The sequence below is a fragment of a genome, unplaced genomic scaffold (genome assembly GCF_019419815.1).
Source record: "Pyrus x bretschneideri cultivar Hongxiangsu unplaced genomic scaffold, Pyrus_bretschneideri_v1 Contig75, whole genome shotgun sequence".
In the NCBI taxonomy this organism is placed as follows: domain Eukaryota; kingdom Viridiplantae; phylum Streptophyta; class Magnoliopsida; order Rosales; family Rosaceae; genus Pyrus; species Pyrus x bretschneideri.
In genome coordinates, this window is record NW_025999815.1 from 1,652,927 (window position 1) to 1,670,675 (window position 17,749).

At 37.5% G+C, this 17,749-nt stretch overlaps 3 protein-coding genes across 3 annotated transcripts; 2 read left to right on the plus strand and 1 right to left on the minus strand.

Annotated features, from left to right (window-relative positions):
- The first annotated feature begins 1,979 nt into the window (after positions 1–1,979).
- Positions 1,980–6,004, plus strand: LOC103938007 (THUMP domain-containing protein 1 homolog). The gene is made up of 7 exons (XM_009347999.3): positions 1,980–2,095; positions 2,212–2,331; positions 3,191–3,682; positions 4,682–4,821; positions 4,910–5,030; positions 5,347–5,487; positions 5,629–6,004. Exons 1-7 carry the CDS (start codon positions 2,033–2,035, stop codon positions 5,710–5,712), a joined length of 1,161 nt encoding a protein of 386 aa, XP_009346274.2. The 5' UTR covers positions 1,980–2,032; the 3' UTR covers positions 5,713–6,004.
- Positions 6,005–7,523: 1,519 nt separating this feature from the next.
- Positions 7,524–9,215, plus strand: LOC103964183 (ubiquitin-conjugating enzyme E2 20). Its single transcript, XM_009377082.3, has 6 exons — positions 7,524–7,754; positions 8,053–8,080; positions 8,207–8,434; positions 8,542–8,605; positions 8,713–8,772; positions 8,898–9,215. Exons 1-6 carry the CDS (start codon positions 7,639–7,641, stop codon positions 8,942–8,944), a joined length of 543 nt encoding a protein of 180 aa, XP_009375357.2. The 5' UTR covers positions 7,524–7,638; the 3' UTR covers positions 8,945–9,215.
- Positions 9,216–12,768: 3,553 nt separating this feature from the next.
- On the minus strand, positions 12,769–16,731 carry LOC103964184. Its single transcript, XM_009377083.3, has 9 exons — positions 16,420–16,731; positions 16,283–16,330; positions 15,861–15,930; positions 15,612–15,702; positions 15,446–15,507; positions 14,138–14,376; positions 14,023–14,053; positions 13,803–13,931; positions 12,769–13,134 (listed from the first exon to the last, which is right to left on the minus strand). Exons 1-9 carry the CDS (start codon positions 16,426–16,428, stop codon positions 12,944–12,946), a joined length of 870 nt encoding a protein of 289 aa, XP_009375358.2. The 5' UTR covers positions 16,429–16,731; the 3' UTR covers positions 12,769–12,943.
- Between the last annotated feature and the right edge of the window lie 1,018 nt (positions 16,732–17,749).

Here is a 17,749-nt window from a genome sequence, read left to right on the forward strand (position 1 = left end):
GTGTCGCGCTGTGATTGGCTTCTGATACCGACATGTGTCGTGTTGTGATTGGCCTCCTGGTTGGAGGAAAAGTCTTGTGGGTCCTTGACGGTATGTTGTTGACCGGTGCTTAGTAGTTTCGGGATTGGTCAAGTATGGTACAAACAGACAACAACAAAGGAGACAACAGGAAAGAACTAGTTTAGAGCAAAAGACATTTGTAAGACTTCATGTTAGGAGAGAGGAAATAAATCGTATCACGCAATTAAGTGATACTAACTGTTTGTGGGAGCTGCAAATGGATAGGAATGCATTTACAGTTTTATGTGATTTACTACAAATTCGTGGTGGATTGGTAGATGATGGTCATGTTACAATAGAGGAGCAAGTAGCAACTTTTGTTAACATATTAGCCCACCACAATAAAAACAGGTCAATGCAAGTTAGATTCATTAGGTCTGGTGAAACTATTAGTCAGTATATCCGCAGAGTATTGTGTGCGTTGCTCAATTTGCAAGATGTGTTGTTTGCAAAACCAACCCCTATCCCAGAGGATTGTACGGAACCGAGATGGAAATGCTTTAAGGTAAGCATCATAGTAAAATCAGTAATAACAAAATTATTTGTAGTTGGTAATTAATATAAGTTTTTCTTTTGTCTAGGGTTGCTTAGGAGCGCTAGATGGAACATACATAAAGGTCATTGTGCCTGAGGTCGATAGACCAAGATATAGAACAAGGAAGGGTCATATAGCAACTAATGTGTTAGATGTATGCACACATGACCTCAAATTCATATATGTGTTATCCGGTTGGGAGGGATCAGCTATTGATTCGAGAGTTCTTGGTGACGCTGTTACTAAAGCTAATGGCCTCAAGGTCCCAATCGGTAAGATAGACAAGTACCTAGTATTCTTCCTTACCTTTGTTGGCCAACAACTAAAATTTATTATCAACTAATATAGGTACATACTATTTGGTTGATTCCGAATATACGAATGATGAGGGTTTTCTGGCACCGTATAGAGGCACTAGATGCCATTTGCAAGAATGGGAAGACAATTCACGTGCACCTAGGAATCATGAAGAATATTTTAATATGAAACACTCACGTACTAGGAATGTCATTGAGAGATGTTTTGGCCTCCTCAAAAGACGTTGGGCTATCTTGCGAAGTCCTTCCTACTATCCAATCAAGATTCAGGGACGAATGATCACCGCATGTAGTTTACTTCATAATTTTATCAGAATGTATGTGGTGGTTGATCCTAAGGAAAATGCAAGGCTTGCATTTGATGAATTGCCTGAAGATTTATCATAAGTATTAGCCTACATTGAAACCGTTGAGTTAAGCCAAACATAGACTCAATGGAGGGATGATCTTGCAAGAGAAATATATGATGAGTGGAAAGGAATGAGGGCTTGAAAATTGGTTGACATGGTAGTTGTTGTAATTGTCTTTTATTGTTTGATGACATTTTACTGAGATGATTGCTGTAATTGTTTTTTATTGTTTGAAGACTATTGAGATGTTTGTTTTTATTGCTCAAATTATCAGCAAGAAGAAAATACTAACAATAAAGTAAAAGACAGAGAATAAACATTTAGCAAAATAACTTGCAGCAAACCGATTGCAATGGCCTTTTCATGTCTTCATATTGTAGAATCAAGCATATGAATATAAAAGACAAAAAAACGCTGGTTATAATGGCCTTTTCATTTCTTCGTTTTAGTCCCTTTTTACTTGCCCTAAGTTGTCTTACTAGCTAATACTGATGTTTCACCTACTGATGCTTTCAGCCTATGATGCTGCATATGAAAACCAAAGAGTTGCAATACTGCCCAAAACAACAGTGAAAAGAAAACATATATATTGTTCATTAAATTTGCTTTTTAATTGATCATATATATTGTTCACTAGATTACTTTTTCCACTAAGAAGTAATTTAGCTTTGTAAAAAGTTGTAGGCATATATTAACTTAATTGCATCTTAAGGCCCAGCGTACTCGTCTTCTTCCTTCGTCTTCTCTCAAACTGCAACTGAAACTCACCTATGGCGACGGACAACAAACCCACCAAGTCCAAGAAGGGGAAGCAGCGCTATCTCCCTCACAACGTCAGCTCTCTCTCTCTCTCTCTCTCTCTCTGTGTGAGATAATTAGACAGAGTCTAATTGTTAGTTAAGTGAGAAGTTAATTTAGTTAATTGCTGTTAAATTGTAACGATGTTCAGAAAGCGGTGAAGAAGAAAGGGGCGTACCCATTACACCCAGGAGTGGAAGGATTCTTCATCACTTGCGATGGCGGAAGGGAACGCCAAGCCTCTCAGGAAGCCATTAACGTTATTGACTCTGTAAGCTCTCTCTTTTTCTCTTTTCTTCATATCCCATAATCTTTTTCCCCAATTTTCTATCTGGGTTTTTACTTTATCTAGCTATTTCATACTCAGCTTGCTATTATGTGAGGTTTTTTTCCCCAAATTTCTGCTCTTTTTGCTACTAATTTATGTGGGGTTTCTCTTTTGTTGCTACTTTTCTGCTTTCGGGTTGGATTTCTCGTCTTACTTAATTGTGATTGTACATAGATTGGCCTGACTTCGGCGTAACCGTCTTTTTAAACTGCTTCTTAGAGGCCTATTATTATCTGTGTTTCATTTTGATTGCCAAAGGGTGAATAATAATATTAATACCATGTAATGAACCGTTCTTCCACATAGCCGCAAGATTTGCGGTGGTTCCTGGAGTAGTATCTCCACATCCACTCATGGACTATCCCAGTTCATCCCTTTGGGAGAAGTAAGAGTGCAAACTGAATATGGGGAACTGATAGTGACAAGGCCAAGAGGATATCGTTTAAAATCCATTGGTTCCCCCCTATTAATTTTGTTTTCATCTTTAAATGTGCACCACCAAGTTTGAAGAATTAAAAGTTAAGGGCCATAGAAAACTCTTTGCATACGTATTGGTGCAGATAAATAAATAAGATTACAATTTTCATACGTCTTGGTTTGTGTGTATATGTATCTTCTTTTAAGAGAACTCATAACATATGGAGAAATGTATCTTAGTTTCTGCTTTTTGTTCTTCTTTCGCATAAAATCAAAACGCTGAGTGCTCTTAAACTTATGAGATGATGTTATGGACTGTTTATTTATCTCTTGGCTGTTTTAGGTGAGAAACTGATGTCTTAGGTTGTTTTGGTTTGTATTGCAGTTTTATGAAGAGCTAGTCAGTGGAAAGGGTTTGGGATTGAAGCTTTCTGAGGCACCCTGTAAACCTTCAAATAAGAAAATAGTGTTCTCATATTCTGATTCTTCCAGTGGTGAGGGTGATGACGATGATGACGATGAAAAGAAACAAGAAGGAGAGGACAAGGAAGCAGAAGAAGAGGGCGAAGTGGGTGAAGAGAGTAAAGGTGATTCTCGTAGTGATGATGCCAGTCATGATAATGCAACAAGTGAGAAATCAGAACACCAGAAGAAGGATGATGCGTGTGACGAAAATAAAACTGAGGAAAACACTGAAGACGAGAAAGAGGATAATATAAGTAGGGAAACTTGTGCAAATGAAGCTGAGGAGCCACCAGCAAAGAAACAATGTCTAGGAACAGATTCATCAAAATTTGCAATCCCATACAAAGTGGAAGAGAAGTCCATCGATAAGCTAATTGAAGCTGAGCTTCAAGAACTGGGAGATAAGAACAAGGTGAACTTCTATGATATGATAATATATAAGTTGATTGTACACACTTGTGTGTGTCACATTCTTTCCCTTTTATTTATCAAGATTGTTTGGGTACATTGTCTAAGAGAAGATTATGTGAAATTGTGGATGCTGAACCTCATTTTGTCTGAATAACAAATTTAGCTAGCAAGCTCTGCTCCTTCAGAGTTTTTTATTTTTCTGCGTCACACCTCTAATGCAGGCTTAAGATTAAATAAGCTTGCAGTTGATATGGCTATGAATCATTTTGTTTAGTAGTCATCTCGTTTGCATTACATTTGCATGTTCCGTATTTTTTTTAATAGTTTAAAAATAGATGAGTATATTGTATATAATGCCCTTGCTATTTAATTGTTTACGCATCTATTTGTTTTCTGCAAGTCGTATGTCTTGCACTACCCTATTTTCGTGTTTAGGTTTCTAATTTAGATTGTGTTTTTACCTTCTTGTGCTTGCCTTAGTTTCATCCAGTGATGCCTATTTTTGTTTTTCGTACTAGCATTACCATACTGAATTTTGACTAGCTTTAACTAGTATGACCATCTCCTCCTTCATTTCGTAGGTTTATGAATGGATACTGGAAATTTCTCACTTAAGGTTTGGTTCTTTTAAAGGGCACAAACACGTTCTTAATTAATTGAATTGAATGTCTAAGGAGTAATGTTCGGTCCCAACCCTGTCTTACAATCCCAGTTTTCTTCCCATGTCCCTCATGTTTTTTAGTAGTAACTTTAGCATACGGAATTTTAATTGTTCATTATCTTTAGTTAGCATGACCATCTCTTCCTTCATTTCCCGGTGGTTTTGAATGCGGAATAATCTTTTTCTAGCCTGTTTTAAGTTAGTTGCAGATGGGTTTTCATTAATTTTTCTTAGCGTATCTCTTCAGATATCATGGTGTGTGCGCTTTATAATCCTTTTAACTTTTGCAATCAATTTTGAGGAAATGATTTCTCATGCTGATGTTGGATTAATTTATAGAGACGCTTTTTCACCCTTGAATCGGGTTGCAACGGTGTCGTCTTTGTTCAAATGCGGAAAAGAGAGGGAGATCCTAGCCCTAGCTCAATTGTGCAGCATATGATGACATCTGCAGCTGCAACAAAGAAACACATGTCAAGGTTCATATATTACATGTTAGGTTATTTTTACAAAGAATGAGTATGGAAGAGAGATCTCAAACTGGCTGTTCTTACTTGCATATTATAGGTTTATCTTAAGAGTATTACCCATTGAAGTAGCATGCTATTCTTCAGAAGAGGAAATTTCAAGAGCAATCAAACCACTTCTTGAACAGCACTTTCCAGTGGAAACTCCGAATCCTCAGAAGGTAAGATATGCCACTAATCCTCGTCTGCCTTTTGTTCTTATTAACAAAAAGAAATCCACATCTCTCTTATCATTACAAACTGATTTTTTTTTTAATTCTGTTTTGACTGCCATCGTTCACGATAAGACACAAGGCGTTCTGTGATGGAATAGCTATCTCTATTAATGAACAGGAAATAAATCTGATGAGCTTTTCTTTATTTTTGACATAAACCTATATTTATGAGGTTACAAGTTGTTTGAGTTGAGAATAAACAAAACTTCAAACTATTAGATATCTCGAGATGGTTTCTGATTTTACTAAATCTTCCATTCAGTTTGCGGTCCTGTATGAAGCCCGTGCAAATACCGGTATAGACAGGATGAAAATCATAAATGCAGTGGCAAAATCTGTGCCTGCACCTCACAAAGTTGACCTCAACAATCCCGATAAGACCATTGTTGTTGAAATTTGCAGGGTACGAAAGTTTCCTTTCCTCATGCTCCAATTTCTCTTTCGTCACACCACCATTCAAAAGAAGAATTGTCGTAAAAAGATACTTGTGTTTGAACTGTTGATTCCTTTATAGCTTAAAATCTCATTCTTTTTTGATTGACAGACTATTTGCATGATCGGTGTTGTTGACAAGTACAAGCAGTTAGCAAAGTACAATTTGAGGCAGCTCACATCATCGAAGCCATAGGAGTTTTGTGCCTCCAATCGAGCTTGTATTTACTTTTTCTTCATATATGTAAACCCTGCCAATCTGATAGTTTTAACTCGAAGAAATAATCTGGGTTTACAAATTGAGAGCAGGCGGTGGTGGTAAAAATTTTGCGCGACACCTTAGAAGCTTAGACGCCAGTTACTTGTTGATTTCACATGGTATTTGAGATTTAGATTCCTGTTAATCATAATGACTACGTTACATGGTTTTATACATGTGATTTGTTCGATTATGGTTACTTCTATACGATTGAGAATCTTGATCGCCATAGTATTTGCTCGAATTAACGTTGGCTCTATTTTCTGCTCTGCTTCTTGACCCATAAACTTTGATATGCTGCTTGAAAAAATGTCAGGAAGCGGCGATCGGATGAAGGGAGCGAAGACGGTCCCTGTGTGTTCAGGTATACTATCACGGGTAACTTCCATCTGAGTTCTCATAGAAGTTTTATAATTGTTTCCAACTAGGAATAGGAAAATTGATACTTGGCGCCCAAGTTATAAAAATTGCAAAACCCCTACGTTTGGTATACTACGCCGGGCGGATCCAACTGTCTGGGCAGGTATGGTGGAGAAGTTGTTACCTCAATAGATACTCGAGAAGCCTTGCCTTTACCAATATCCCCAAATTAAATTTAAGAACTCCGAGCCCGGCCAAATCGCAAGACTCGCAACCTTCCAACTTTTTTTTTTTTTTTTTTTTTTTTTTTTTTGATGAACATGGGTAGGAAAAGCTCCAGTGATTGAGGACAAAAGCTCTCTAGAATCTTTAATAATAAGTCCAACATCGGGCAAATAATAAGAAGAATTTCAAAGAGCCGTCACAATCTGGAGTGAGTCGCTTTCAAGGATAATATTTTGAAATCTCCTCTGTGTCACCAAGAGCAAACCCGCACGGGCAGGGGAGAAAAACATAATCAAATTTTCTAGCAGTAGCTGCAACAAAACACACTGAGAGGGGTTTAGCTGAGTGGTCCAATTGGAGACCCACTCCAGCATCGATTGAAGACTGGATGAAGAGGGCGGGTGGCCAATAGGGGAAGCCAACCAAACACATTTGGCCTATCCTCAGGTTTTCTAAAGCTCAGCGGGAGGGAGAGAATGCAATAACTTGTATATCCGTGAAGAGGGAACGCAGCCATCTGTCTCCCCAAATGTTAACCGTCTCGCCACACCCAATCCGCCATCGAGAGCCCATTGTAATCACATTGCTAGCATTGCAGATGCTCTTCCAAGTTACCCAACCTTGATCACCACTTGCAGCGCTGCCGCCTTCAGTCGCCTAATTTTATTTTCTTTCAAATTCATATAGGTTTTTAATCCTACACTATAGTCCTAATTAATAACAACAGATGTTAAACATTTACATTGATGTGTATACAACATTGTCAAGAAAGTGGTTTGGTGGGTTTGTTAAGTTAAATGAAGAAAAGATGGTTGGTCATCTGCGTAAATATTGTGTCTTATTACTTCTTTATATTTCACTACATACATATTCTCAATTTTACAAAACAAAAAAAAAAAAAAAGTAAAAAGGTGGCTCCATTTTAGGAAAACCAAATAACTAGCCGTTGAAGAAAAATTTAAATAAGACACCAGTGGCAATTGCAACGTTCGACAATTTTTGAATACCTTACACCGCTCTGTCCGAGTCCCATCCCAACAGCGTTTTAAACCAATCTCTGCAGCCCCATCTACATCTTATACTCTCTCTCTCTCTCTCTCTCTCTCTCTCTCTCTCTCTCTCTCTCTCTCTCTCTCTTGTCATTCAGAAGAGGGAAGGAAGGAAGGAAGGAAAGCCCCCCTCTATCAACCTCTCCCTCTCTCTCTCTCAGAAAAGCGTTGGGTTTTGAGGATCCGTTGATCTCTGTTTTCGGTAAGGAAGAGAAAAAGAATTAGGATTATGGCTGCTGTGAACCAAGATAACAGTCTAGTAGTGGCCGGAGCCACTGCTCCCTCGAACTCAAAGCAATCTCGGCCTCGCACCAAGACCCTTGATTCTCAGTCCGTTCTCAAAAGGTACATCTTCATCCTAATCTACCGGTAAGAACAAATGTTATTTCTTTGGTATTTGGTTGGATTTATTTTCTTGATTTTCTGTATTCTTCTAATTCAAAGAAAACTGGTTTTTTTTTTTTCTGGGGATTTTCTTTTGCACATCAGGTATTTGATTTATTTCCTCTGAGATTCATGAAATTTATTTTATTTCTTTTGATGATTGGAAGAGATTAGGATTTAAATTCACTGAATTTGTATTGATAATTGGAGGTTTCAAGTTTTTTTTAATCTAACATTTTATTGTTGTTTAATTAAACAGGCTGCAATCTGAGTTGATGGCCTTAATGGTAAGACACCAAAGACCCAATCTTTTCTCCTTATTTTCTGTTTGAATTCTGAGAATCTTGATGTTTGTTTAATTAACATTGGATTGGATTGGATTGGATTGATTGAATTGGATTGGATTATTGTAGATGAGTGGGGATTCTGGGATATCCGCATTCCCCGAGGAAGACAACATTTTCTGCTGGAAAGGGACAATCATTGGAAGCAAAGAGACAGTGTTTGAAGGCACAGAATACAGACTCTCCCTCACCTTTCCCAATGACTATCCATTCAAACCCCCAAAGGTCAAGTTTGAGACTGTCCTCTTTCACCCCAATGTCGATCTTGTCGGCAACATTTGCCTGGATATTCTACAGGTAACTTCTCCAAACTTGTACTAGTCTCGCACTTTCTCAGTTATAATATCATTCAGAAACCAAGCACGATATCATTTGACCAATGTATCTCAATGAATTGATTGCAGGATAAATGGTCATCTGCTTATGATGTGAGAACCGTACTCTTATCCATCCAAAGTCTTCTTGGAGGTAATCACTTTTCTCTAACACTTTTACTTATCGAATTGAATAAACGCTGAATTGAAACGAATGTGGAGTGCGTATTGAATTTCAATTTTTGTTTATGTGAATTGCAGAACCAAACATCAGCTCTCCTTTGAATGCCCAAGCAGCACAATTGTGGAGCAACCAAGAAGGTAACGACACATTTGAATTGACTTCGCTTTTACTTATTATTTATTTTACTAATTTTTGGAAAATGAATTGTTACTATGAGAAATGTGTGACTGAGTAATGCTTCCTCTCTGTGTGTGTTTTGCAGAATATAGGAAGATGGTGGAGAAGTTGTACAAAGCTCCAAAGGCTTGATAATCGGGACGATGGCGACGAAGTTGTGTTAGATTAGGGGGGGTTGAGTGATTATTATAGATACCAAGCCTCTCTAACTTGGATTGGATTGGATCGGATCGGATTGGATCTGATCGGATTGGATTGTGTTCTTGTGTTTCTCTCTATTGTTTTCCCGAAGAGTATTTAGCCAATTGTCATCAAAACTCAGAGTTCAAAATTGTTCGTGTTTTTCATATTGTTGGAAATCCTACATCGGGAGTTTGACAAAACAACTTACAAGTTATAACTACATGATTTCATTTTTAATAACACTTCCAAACCTTTTTTCATATAAAATCCCACTTTTGCCACCTGAGCAAGTGATTAAGTTTTTTCGGATATGGGAAGAAACAGTAAATATTATTCAATTATGGCTTCAGATATGGTTACCGGGATATCGCGTTATTGGTGTAGTTGTGCTATGGAAGTTGCTCTTGATGTTGTGGCTTTTCTTGTGGGTAGTGAATGATAGTATAATTGCGGACAATTGTTAATGGTGACCGCAAGAACCCTAGTGTCTTTTTAAATTGATTTTCAAAACCGTTTTCTCTTAATTAGATTTTCCATTTGTCGAATCTTTTAAATTGTTTTTATTAAATTCGTTTTTATTATTTTGAAATATTTTCCAAAATCAACATTTTCCAAACTTTGTTTTAAATAATTAATTAAGAGTTGATTTTAAATACAAATTCAAACCCTGTGGAGAATGACTTTGTTTGAGCCTTGAAATTCAGGAATTTTGCCGAATATGAGAAAAAACTGTAAATATTATTCAGTTATGGCTTTGGATATGGTTATAGGGTTCTCGATTTATATTCGTCACCGAATGCACCCCGAATAATATATACTACATATAATATAATATTCATAAGTATTGAAATTATTTGATAATTTGTTTTGTTTTTCTTCCGAAGTGGTTGTTGTATTTGCTTTTGGCTTTTGTCGTCCCTCTCCTTTTTGCATGGACAAATTTGCCTTACTTTGCTATCATATTTGGCTTATCATGAACACTTCCAGAAAGTCTTGTTATGTTTTTTATGTGGATATTTAATGACAGAATTAGTATCTTGTGTTAGTTGAACAAATACTTGTTTTGTATTGACGAAGATGGATATAACCATTAAACTATGAAAAATCTGCTATTCGATGGTATGGTTATGGATAATCTCTGATGGTTAATTTGCAATTATGAATATGATTAATTTCCGTGATTATGGAGATGAAATGACATTTCTATCTCCGAACCGAACGGTTGCCAACCCTAGCTAAGTCTCAAGTTACCATGAGTTGAAAACTTGATACAGTTGCCCTAATCGCCGGTCCGGGTGAAAAAGAAGGTGACAAACAAGTTCCTCAAGATCTTAGTATGCAGTCTGTTGCTGCAAAGAAGAAGAGAAAGAAGAAGGATATGGTGAAGGAGAACAAAGCAACATCAGTAGGTGATGGTAAAGCGGCCGCGGACAAGAAAGTTCCAAAGTATGTGAGAGAGGAGCAAAAGGCCTTTGCTCGGCGGAAGGAGGAGGAAGAGAGGATGAAAAAGGAGCAAAAAGAGAGACAGAGGAAAGAAGAGGAGGAGAGGCTAAGGAAGGAGCAACTCGAGAGGAAAGAGGAGGTCAAACGTCACCAAAAGGAACAGGAAAAGCAGTTGTTTGCACCTAAAATATGCATAATTTTACTTATTTGGATTTAAAGCCAAAATATGACATATTGGGGATTAGTGTGAAAATAGACTAAAAGTTTTTACGTGGGTAAACGTCTGAAATAACTTTATTGTAAGTAAGGATATTGGCAAGCTTAGGAGATAGAGATGTGATGAAAAACCAACTTGCTTCTTTTAAATATTAATTCATTGCAAGTGAGATTAATACACATGTGGTGAAAATTCAACTTGCTTCTTTTATTATTATTTCATATGCAAGTTGGCATCTTTCCCTATTCTTGCAAGGGGAGTTGGCTATGGAACTTCTTTGCACAGATTCGATATCCTTAGCAAAGGAGCTCTCTCTCTCTCTCTCTCTCTCTCTCTCTCTCTCTCTCTCTCTCTCTCTCTCTCTCTCTCTCTCTCTCTCTCTCTCTCTCTCTCTCTCTCTCTCTCTCTCTCAGTTCTCTATATAAAGGAAACAGAGGCAAAGGACTCGAGACTCAACCAATCAATCAAACAATTCAACTCAATTCAAGCTATGCACCCTTTTTAATAATTCAATTCTGCAAAAACCTTGTATTTTCTTTTAAAACTCTACTATTCTTCCGAGCAGTATCGATTTCCTTGTATTCTCATTTACATTTCTGTTGCCATTGCATTTACTCATTTCACATATAGTATTTACATCTCCAATGCACTTGCACTTACTTTCTTTACTTTCCTCTGTCATCTACACTTCCAGCAAACTTGTCATTTACATATTGTTATATTTCTCCACATAAGTAAAATCCTTATCATTAAGGCAAAGAAAGAACCTTGATTTGAGCCACTCTCACTCAATGGCGCAATCTCTTGGTTAGAAGTCGAATTCAAACGCAATCTCAATCATTCAAATCCCGTCTACTAGTAGCAACTAGTAGTGGCACGCTCGCAATCACCAATCTCTTGTTCGAGTAAATCCTCGGCATGCCCACTGCCGCGCCCATGGCCAATTTAGGGGGCAAACAAATTGGCACGCTCGGTGGGATCCTTGTGTGGAGTTAGATCATGAACAATCTTTATGTTCATGGTTTTCCTCAACATGCTTTCGACCACTACATTCTAGATTATGAAGAGGATGACGGTGTTGAAGAACGCCCAAGCTACGGCTATGATGAAAATCACATGGAGCCAACCTATGAGCTGCCAACTTATTGGTACAAGGCTGGAGGGTTCTCAAGTCCCATGGAATATGATTGTTGGCCAACTAATGGCTATCAACTAAATAATAATAATCTTTAGGATTGGCCAACTTATGGCTACGATAAAAGTTATTATTCTTTTGATAATAATCTCATTCATGAAAACTATGATAGGCCAGGCCAACAAATGGTCTATCAAAGTTTTCATGAGGTAGCATTTTGATATTCCTGCCGGGAACATCTGCGAAAGAAGTAAGGCCAACTTATGGCTACGATAAAAGTTATTATTCTTTTGATAATAATCTCATTCATGAAAACTATGATAGGCCAGGCCAACAAATGGTCTATCAAAGTTTTCATGAGGCAGCATTTTGATATTCCTGCCGGGAACATCTGCGAAAGAAGTAAAGAATTGTGTGAAGGTCCCAGGTCCCAGGTCTATTGGTCATTGACATCCCGGGGCATAAAAGCCATTCGCTAATATCAACTCACGGGGTTCAGATTTATGTGATTTTGCAGTTTTGGTTGTTGGCATTATGGATGGCTTATAACCTCAAACAATAGAGTCGCATAATCTTTTGAAAACGAGGAATACCTCATTGTTGCACTGAATAAGGTGGACAAACTCTCTGGTGCCGTGATACACCAAGTGGACGGGAAAAACTATGTCTAAGGAGCTTGCTTACAGAGATAAAGTCAAGTGCAGGGACCTATCCTTCCTTCAATTCGAGCTTTGATGACGCCAAGACCAGGGAATGAACTTCGTATGAAGGGAACAGAATATCAAGATCGTAGTGTAATGAAGGCCCGCACGGTTCATCAAGATTGTAGTTGCGGAGGGTCTTGAACCTGTGCTATTGCCGGCACTTCTCTGTACGTGGAAGAGCCTCATGACGACTTGGAGTTTGGCTTCAACAGGTTTGACAAGAGCATTAGTGAGGTAGCACTGCTAGTGTTGGCTCATGCGGTTTGACCGTTTCTCAAATAAAATGTTCTTAATTTCAATTCAAATGCAAAGGATCGTGTTATCAATATCTGGTGTGAGACTTAGTTAAATTTCAACCGTTCACACAGAAAAAAACAAACAGAGGGAGAATTTTCAGTATACATAACCTACAATGATCCTTAAAAAGATGAATATGAGGGGCAGGGGGACTAGGAGTGCAGCTTGACAACACGAGATAACCTTTCAAAGAAGATAGGGCACATGTTTGTGCTTAAAACTATGTCATCCTTCATCCATTCTGGTGCTTCCCTCTCAAGCGTCCCCAAGGATGCGGTGCGATACAGAAGTTCTACTTCGTTACCAGCAGCTCTGTTGATCCATGTAAGATTGAAGGCGTAACCTGTTACAACCACAGATAATTATCTAATTCATAAGACGCATGAAATCCATATTAGTTGATACAGATATTAGCAAAAAATGGGATTCTGTTCTGAAAGTCCTAACAATTGAATAAGTATTAGTAATTTCCTTGTAATCATGTCTCAAGCCGAGTATTGACATATAGAGCCAAGGCCACATTCAGTGGATTAAGTTGTCAAACCCTAGAGTTTCAAGCTCAGAAACAGAAATGTAAACAGAAGTATTCAAAATTTAAACAAACTCCTGCAAAACCGAAATTAATGGGATGCAAACACCACAGGGCTGTAATTTTGATAGTGTAGGTCCGACTCCAGCCTAGCATTGACCTGTTGTTCAATTCAGTAATTTGGGCAAATGTATTAGCTAGCTCAGCATGTCAGAAATGGATTGCAATTTTAGTGCTTGCCTTGAATGTCTGACGTTTCAATTTTTTCCGATATATTTTGCATAATTTCATATGAGCTTAGGAGGCCATGCAAAAATTTGCAGCATACACATGGACCTTATCTACAAGCCTGCATCTGATACTCAACTGTAATTGTGTCAAATGACAAAAATTTCCACTTAATTGAGAAATTAAACCTACAATGTGACACATTGATGTTCATAAGTTATTAGGTTAGAATCCGCTCGAATTCTAAGAATTACCACTTGATTGATGCACAGCTGAGATGCATATTTCTTCAGCTTGACTAACAGTCGAGAACTTTAAATCCACCATATACTCAACAAGCACTTGAAACACGCAGTTAACTTGGCCAATTGGTTTTGCACAACCTGGAAACAACATACAACACATAAAATAACCCAATACCATGTGAACAAGTACCATAGCAGAAACCTCAGTTTCAGAAATGGAGATGCATACCTGGTCTTTCAATAGTTCTACACCATTGTGGCTGAAAGATTACATTAGTCAGAGAAGAAAGAGGAGCCAATAAGTTTCTGCTCAAATATATTTCTTATAGGATTATCAGAAATACCTCTTGAACAGTTACAAGAGCCACACTAGAAGGCATAACTAAATCCTCTGCCTCAGACTGGGAATTCTTTCTACGCTTACTTGTCCTTCTTCTCTTTGAGAGATTTCCTGCTTCTCCTGATACTTGACCACTAGCAGGTGTACACAGTCCATTGTCTGTGTTGCTACCTTTCGATCTGCTAAAATTTCCCTCCTGCTGCAGCTTTCGGAGCCTCTCTATTTCTTCAGAAAGTTTTTCATCTGTCAAAAATTTGAGTCATCAAAAAACAGAAAGAGGTATTAGATTACCACCACAGATTGAGCGGAGAAAAGTAAAGAAGTTCATAGTGGTAGCACATGCTAATCGCACTTGAATACTTTTAGCACGAATAGTTCCTAGTTAAAACTTGAACTGCAGGTAGCCATAGGAATTTCTTTTAATAATGCTAGTTAAGATTGTTACTGCCCGGGGGGTGGGGTGTGGGGTGTGGGCGTATGTGGGTGGGGTGTGGAATGAAGATAAAAATGAGATGTTTTTTACGTGTTGTACGTGTGTCAAAAATATACAGAAACCAGTCCCCTACTAGTTTGCATGTTCATAAAATACCCTAAAAGAGGACAAGGTAGGTTACATTTATCCCACATGGAACAATGGAAAATATATATACATATATTCAAACAATTGCCTCAGTCAATCTGAATGTTTCACAGAATCCACATTATCATATTAACCAAGGTCTTCCAAATTTAAGATCTCCTACACACAAGCGAAAAAGATTTTCCATTTTGTTTCTCTTTTAGGTGATTTGTCTTTCTTCCACATTTGATGTCCAACATCCTCTTCATTTTTATGGGATTTATAAAGACCATCGTGATTATATTCATTCCTATTGAAACATGCACTGACTTAAAATCCATGAAACTAAAAAAGGGACAGGTGAACTCTCACGATGTCACAGGAGATCTTTAAATCCATCCAGGTGATGGCAGCGTACCTGAACTAATTCGTAAGTTGCAACCACAACAAGAATTTCAGAACAATATTTCCACATGCTTAATGATAAAAATAACAAAAATCTTTATATATAACTTTTAGTAACAACATATGCAAAATCAGTCATTAAATTCCCGAAGACGTATAAATTAATTGACATTTTAGTTCCTATCAGAAAATAAATATGGAATTCACTGAGATCACAATCCATAGTGTACGTGAATAGAAAATTCCTACAAATCTCATTTAGAATAAAGAAAGAAACTCAGGATCCAGATACTTCCACATGGATAGTCGTTAAAAGCACCATAACTAAACAGAACAGTGTTCTCTTACTTTTCCTGTTCTCTTCCAACAAACGATTCTGGTACTCGGTACATTGTTCAGCTTTGGTGGACCTGCATTCAATTTGATATATGTTTCAAGAGCCCGTTACATAGGTTGTAGTAAAAATTGACTAATTGGAATTCCAATGGATCCAACAGAACTTAGAATTTCATGCCTAATAGAAGCAACTTCACTTCTCAGATCACCAACTTCCAAGTACAACCTCTCATTTTCATTTCGCAAATGTTGAATATACTCCTCCGCAACTGCAAAATAGAAAATAAACAACAAAGTTGGGTCAGAGAGAAGCAGTCAAGTCTGAGCCTCGGTCACAGTTACCACAAAAATCATGTTTTACTAAAAAAAATGCGAGAAATGAGCTCAAATACAATATTCAAACAAATCCTGACAGAGAAATAAATACCAGATACATAATGCTTGAACTTTCCTTCTTGATCTTTACCAATATCTTCCAACTCCGACCATTTCTTTGTCTGCCATGGCATAACAACCACCGCCGATTAGGAAAAACGGCCAACACAACGGGTTTAGATTATATAGAAATATCTAATTCAGAGTATTGGCGGCACGTAGGTCCTTACGAATACATTTACAATACACCCAAAATTCAGAAATACAAAAAGACAATTACTTTCTATTTCCCTAACCTTCAATTTTTTCTCGACAAATTTAACATACAATTAACTATAACAACAACAAAGCCGTATCCCACTAAGTGAGCTCTGATGTATGAATCCTAGAACGCCAGTAACACACAATTAACTGATTAAGCAAAAATTAATGCACAAATAAAATATAAAAGAAATGGGAAAGAGCAAAGAACACCTTGATTTTCGAGTACTTATCGTAGAGTTTGGAGTAGAGCGCTTCTGTCTGTGAACGAACAAAATTTCAGAAAAATGAAAATACAGAAGAAATAGTAATCTGTAATCTGGAAATACAAAACGGAGGGGAAATCCTACGGTTGACATTTGTCAGAAGCCCTGACCAACTCTTCCTTTCGATGACGAGTACGATCGCTGAGCCCTGAGGCCTCCCCCAGGTGAAAACCCTAACCCTAACCCTAATCGCCCTGCTACTTGTAAACTGAGGAGGACGACGACTCTGTGAGAGTCGGAGACTGAGTGGAGACAAGGCGGGAAAATTGGAGATTTCAAAAAGGAGAGGGAGGGGAAGAGGTTTTGCCAGTCTCCGATCGAGAAAGAAACAGAGGAACGGGAGAGACAACAAACAGGATGGCGCAGCTCCACAAGTAATGCGACGTCGTACGCGGGGATTAGCTTTTCTACAACTGAGAATATCGAACTTAAAACCTCTACTTACAACAAAAGAATATCATCAGGCTGCAAAGTACTGACTTTTAAAATTACATAAACATCCGCTGATGTTTTCAAATTGTCTCGCACGTATATGAACGCCAGCTACTTGGCTAGCAACATATATAACATCCCACGTTTCCATATTAATTTATAGAAAAGAAATGTCAAGGAGACTCTCGAAAGTATAACTCTTCGCCACTTTATGTTTTGGCATATTTTTTATGTCAATATTATAAAATATCATTCCAAAAACATAAGGGGGTGAAGAGTGCATGGAGAGTCTCACTTTTGAAAAAGTCTCTGCTCAACACCATAACTATGGTCAATGCTCATCATACGTCTAACCATTTGCCACATATCCTTTCACCTAACTCTAGTTAACTTTCACATTAAATGTTACATTTTGAATTTTGAACAAAATTAACTAAGGTTAAGTGAAAGGACACATAGCAAATAATAAGGTGTATGATAAGTATACACTATAACTTATGATGGTGAGCAAAAATGTTTCCTTTCTCTTCGTGGAAATAAATAAGTACGTTAATCAAATTTGCAAACTAAATGATGCGTCACCAATAAGAAATAAGCACATTAATTAACACTTAAGAAATAAACCAATCACTAACAACTACATCAGTTGGTTTACAAAATTTAGTTTAAAATTTGGTCTTTCTAGCATTACACAAATTCAAATTGCTATTACGACATTCCCCCTCAAGCTAAAGCAAAGATGTCGTGCTAGTCAAGTTTGGACATAATTTTGAAAGAGATGCCTTTGATTAATATGTTCGTCAACTACGTACTTCTTCAAATGAATGACATTCTAATGATATTGGAGAATATTTTTTGGCTCTAACAAAATGACAATCCACTTTAATGTGCTTTATTCTCTCATGAAATATTGGATTAGCCGCAATGTACATAGCAGCTTGATTGTCACAGAACATTTTCATAGGATGTGAAGTGTTGAACC

Excerpts from the sequence above, each read along its gene's own strand:
- LOC103938007 (XM_009347999.3), top strand. The coding sequence starts at position 2,033 with ATGGCGACGGACAACAAACCCACCAAGTCCAAGAAGGGGAAGCAGCGC. Across the intron at positions 3,683-4,681 it reads AACTGGGAGATAAGAACAAG|AGACGCTTTTTCACCCTTGA; the intron begins GTGAACTTCTAT and ends ATTAATTTATAG. Across the intron at positions 4,822-4,909 it reads ACAAAGAAACACATGTCAAG|GTTTATCTTAAGAGTATTAC; the intron begins GTTCATATATTA and ends TGCATATTATAG.
- LOC103964183 (XM_009377082.3), top strand. The coding sequence starts at position 7,639 with ATGGCTGCTGTGAACCAAGATAACAGTCTAGTAGTGGCCGGAGCCACT. Across the intron at positions 7,755-8,052 it reads TCTCAGTCCGTTCTCAAAAG|GCTGCAATCTGAGTTGATGG; the intron begins GTACATCTTCAT and ends TTAATTAAACAG. Across the intron at positions 8,773-8,897 it reads ATTGTGGAGCAACCAAGAAG|AATATAGGAAGATGGTGGAG; the intron begins GTAACGACACAT and ends TGTGTTTTGCAG.
- LOC103964184 (XM_009377083.3), bottom strand. Across the intron at positions 13,932-14,022 it reads TAGAACTATTGAAAGACCAG|GTTGTGCAAAACCAATTGGC; the intron begins GTATGCATCTCC and ends TGTTGTTTCCAG. Across the intron at positions 13,135-13,802 it reads AGCTGTGCATCAATCAAGTG|GTTACGCCTTCAATCTTACA; the intron begins GTAATTCTTAGA and ends TGGTTGTAACAG.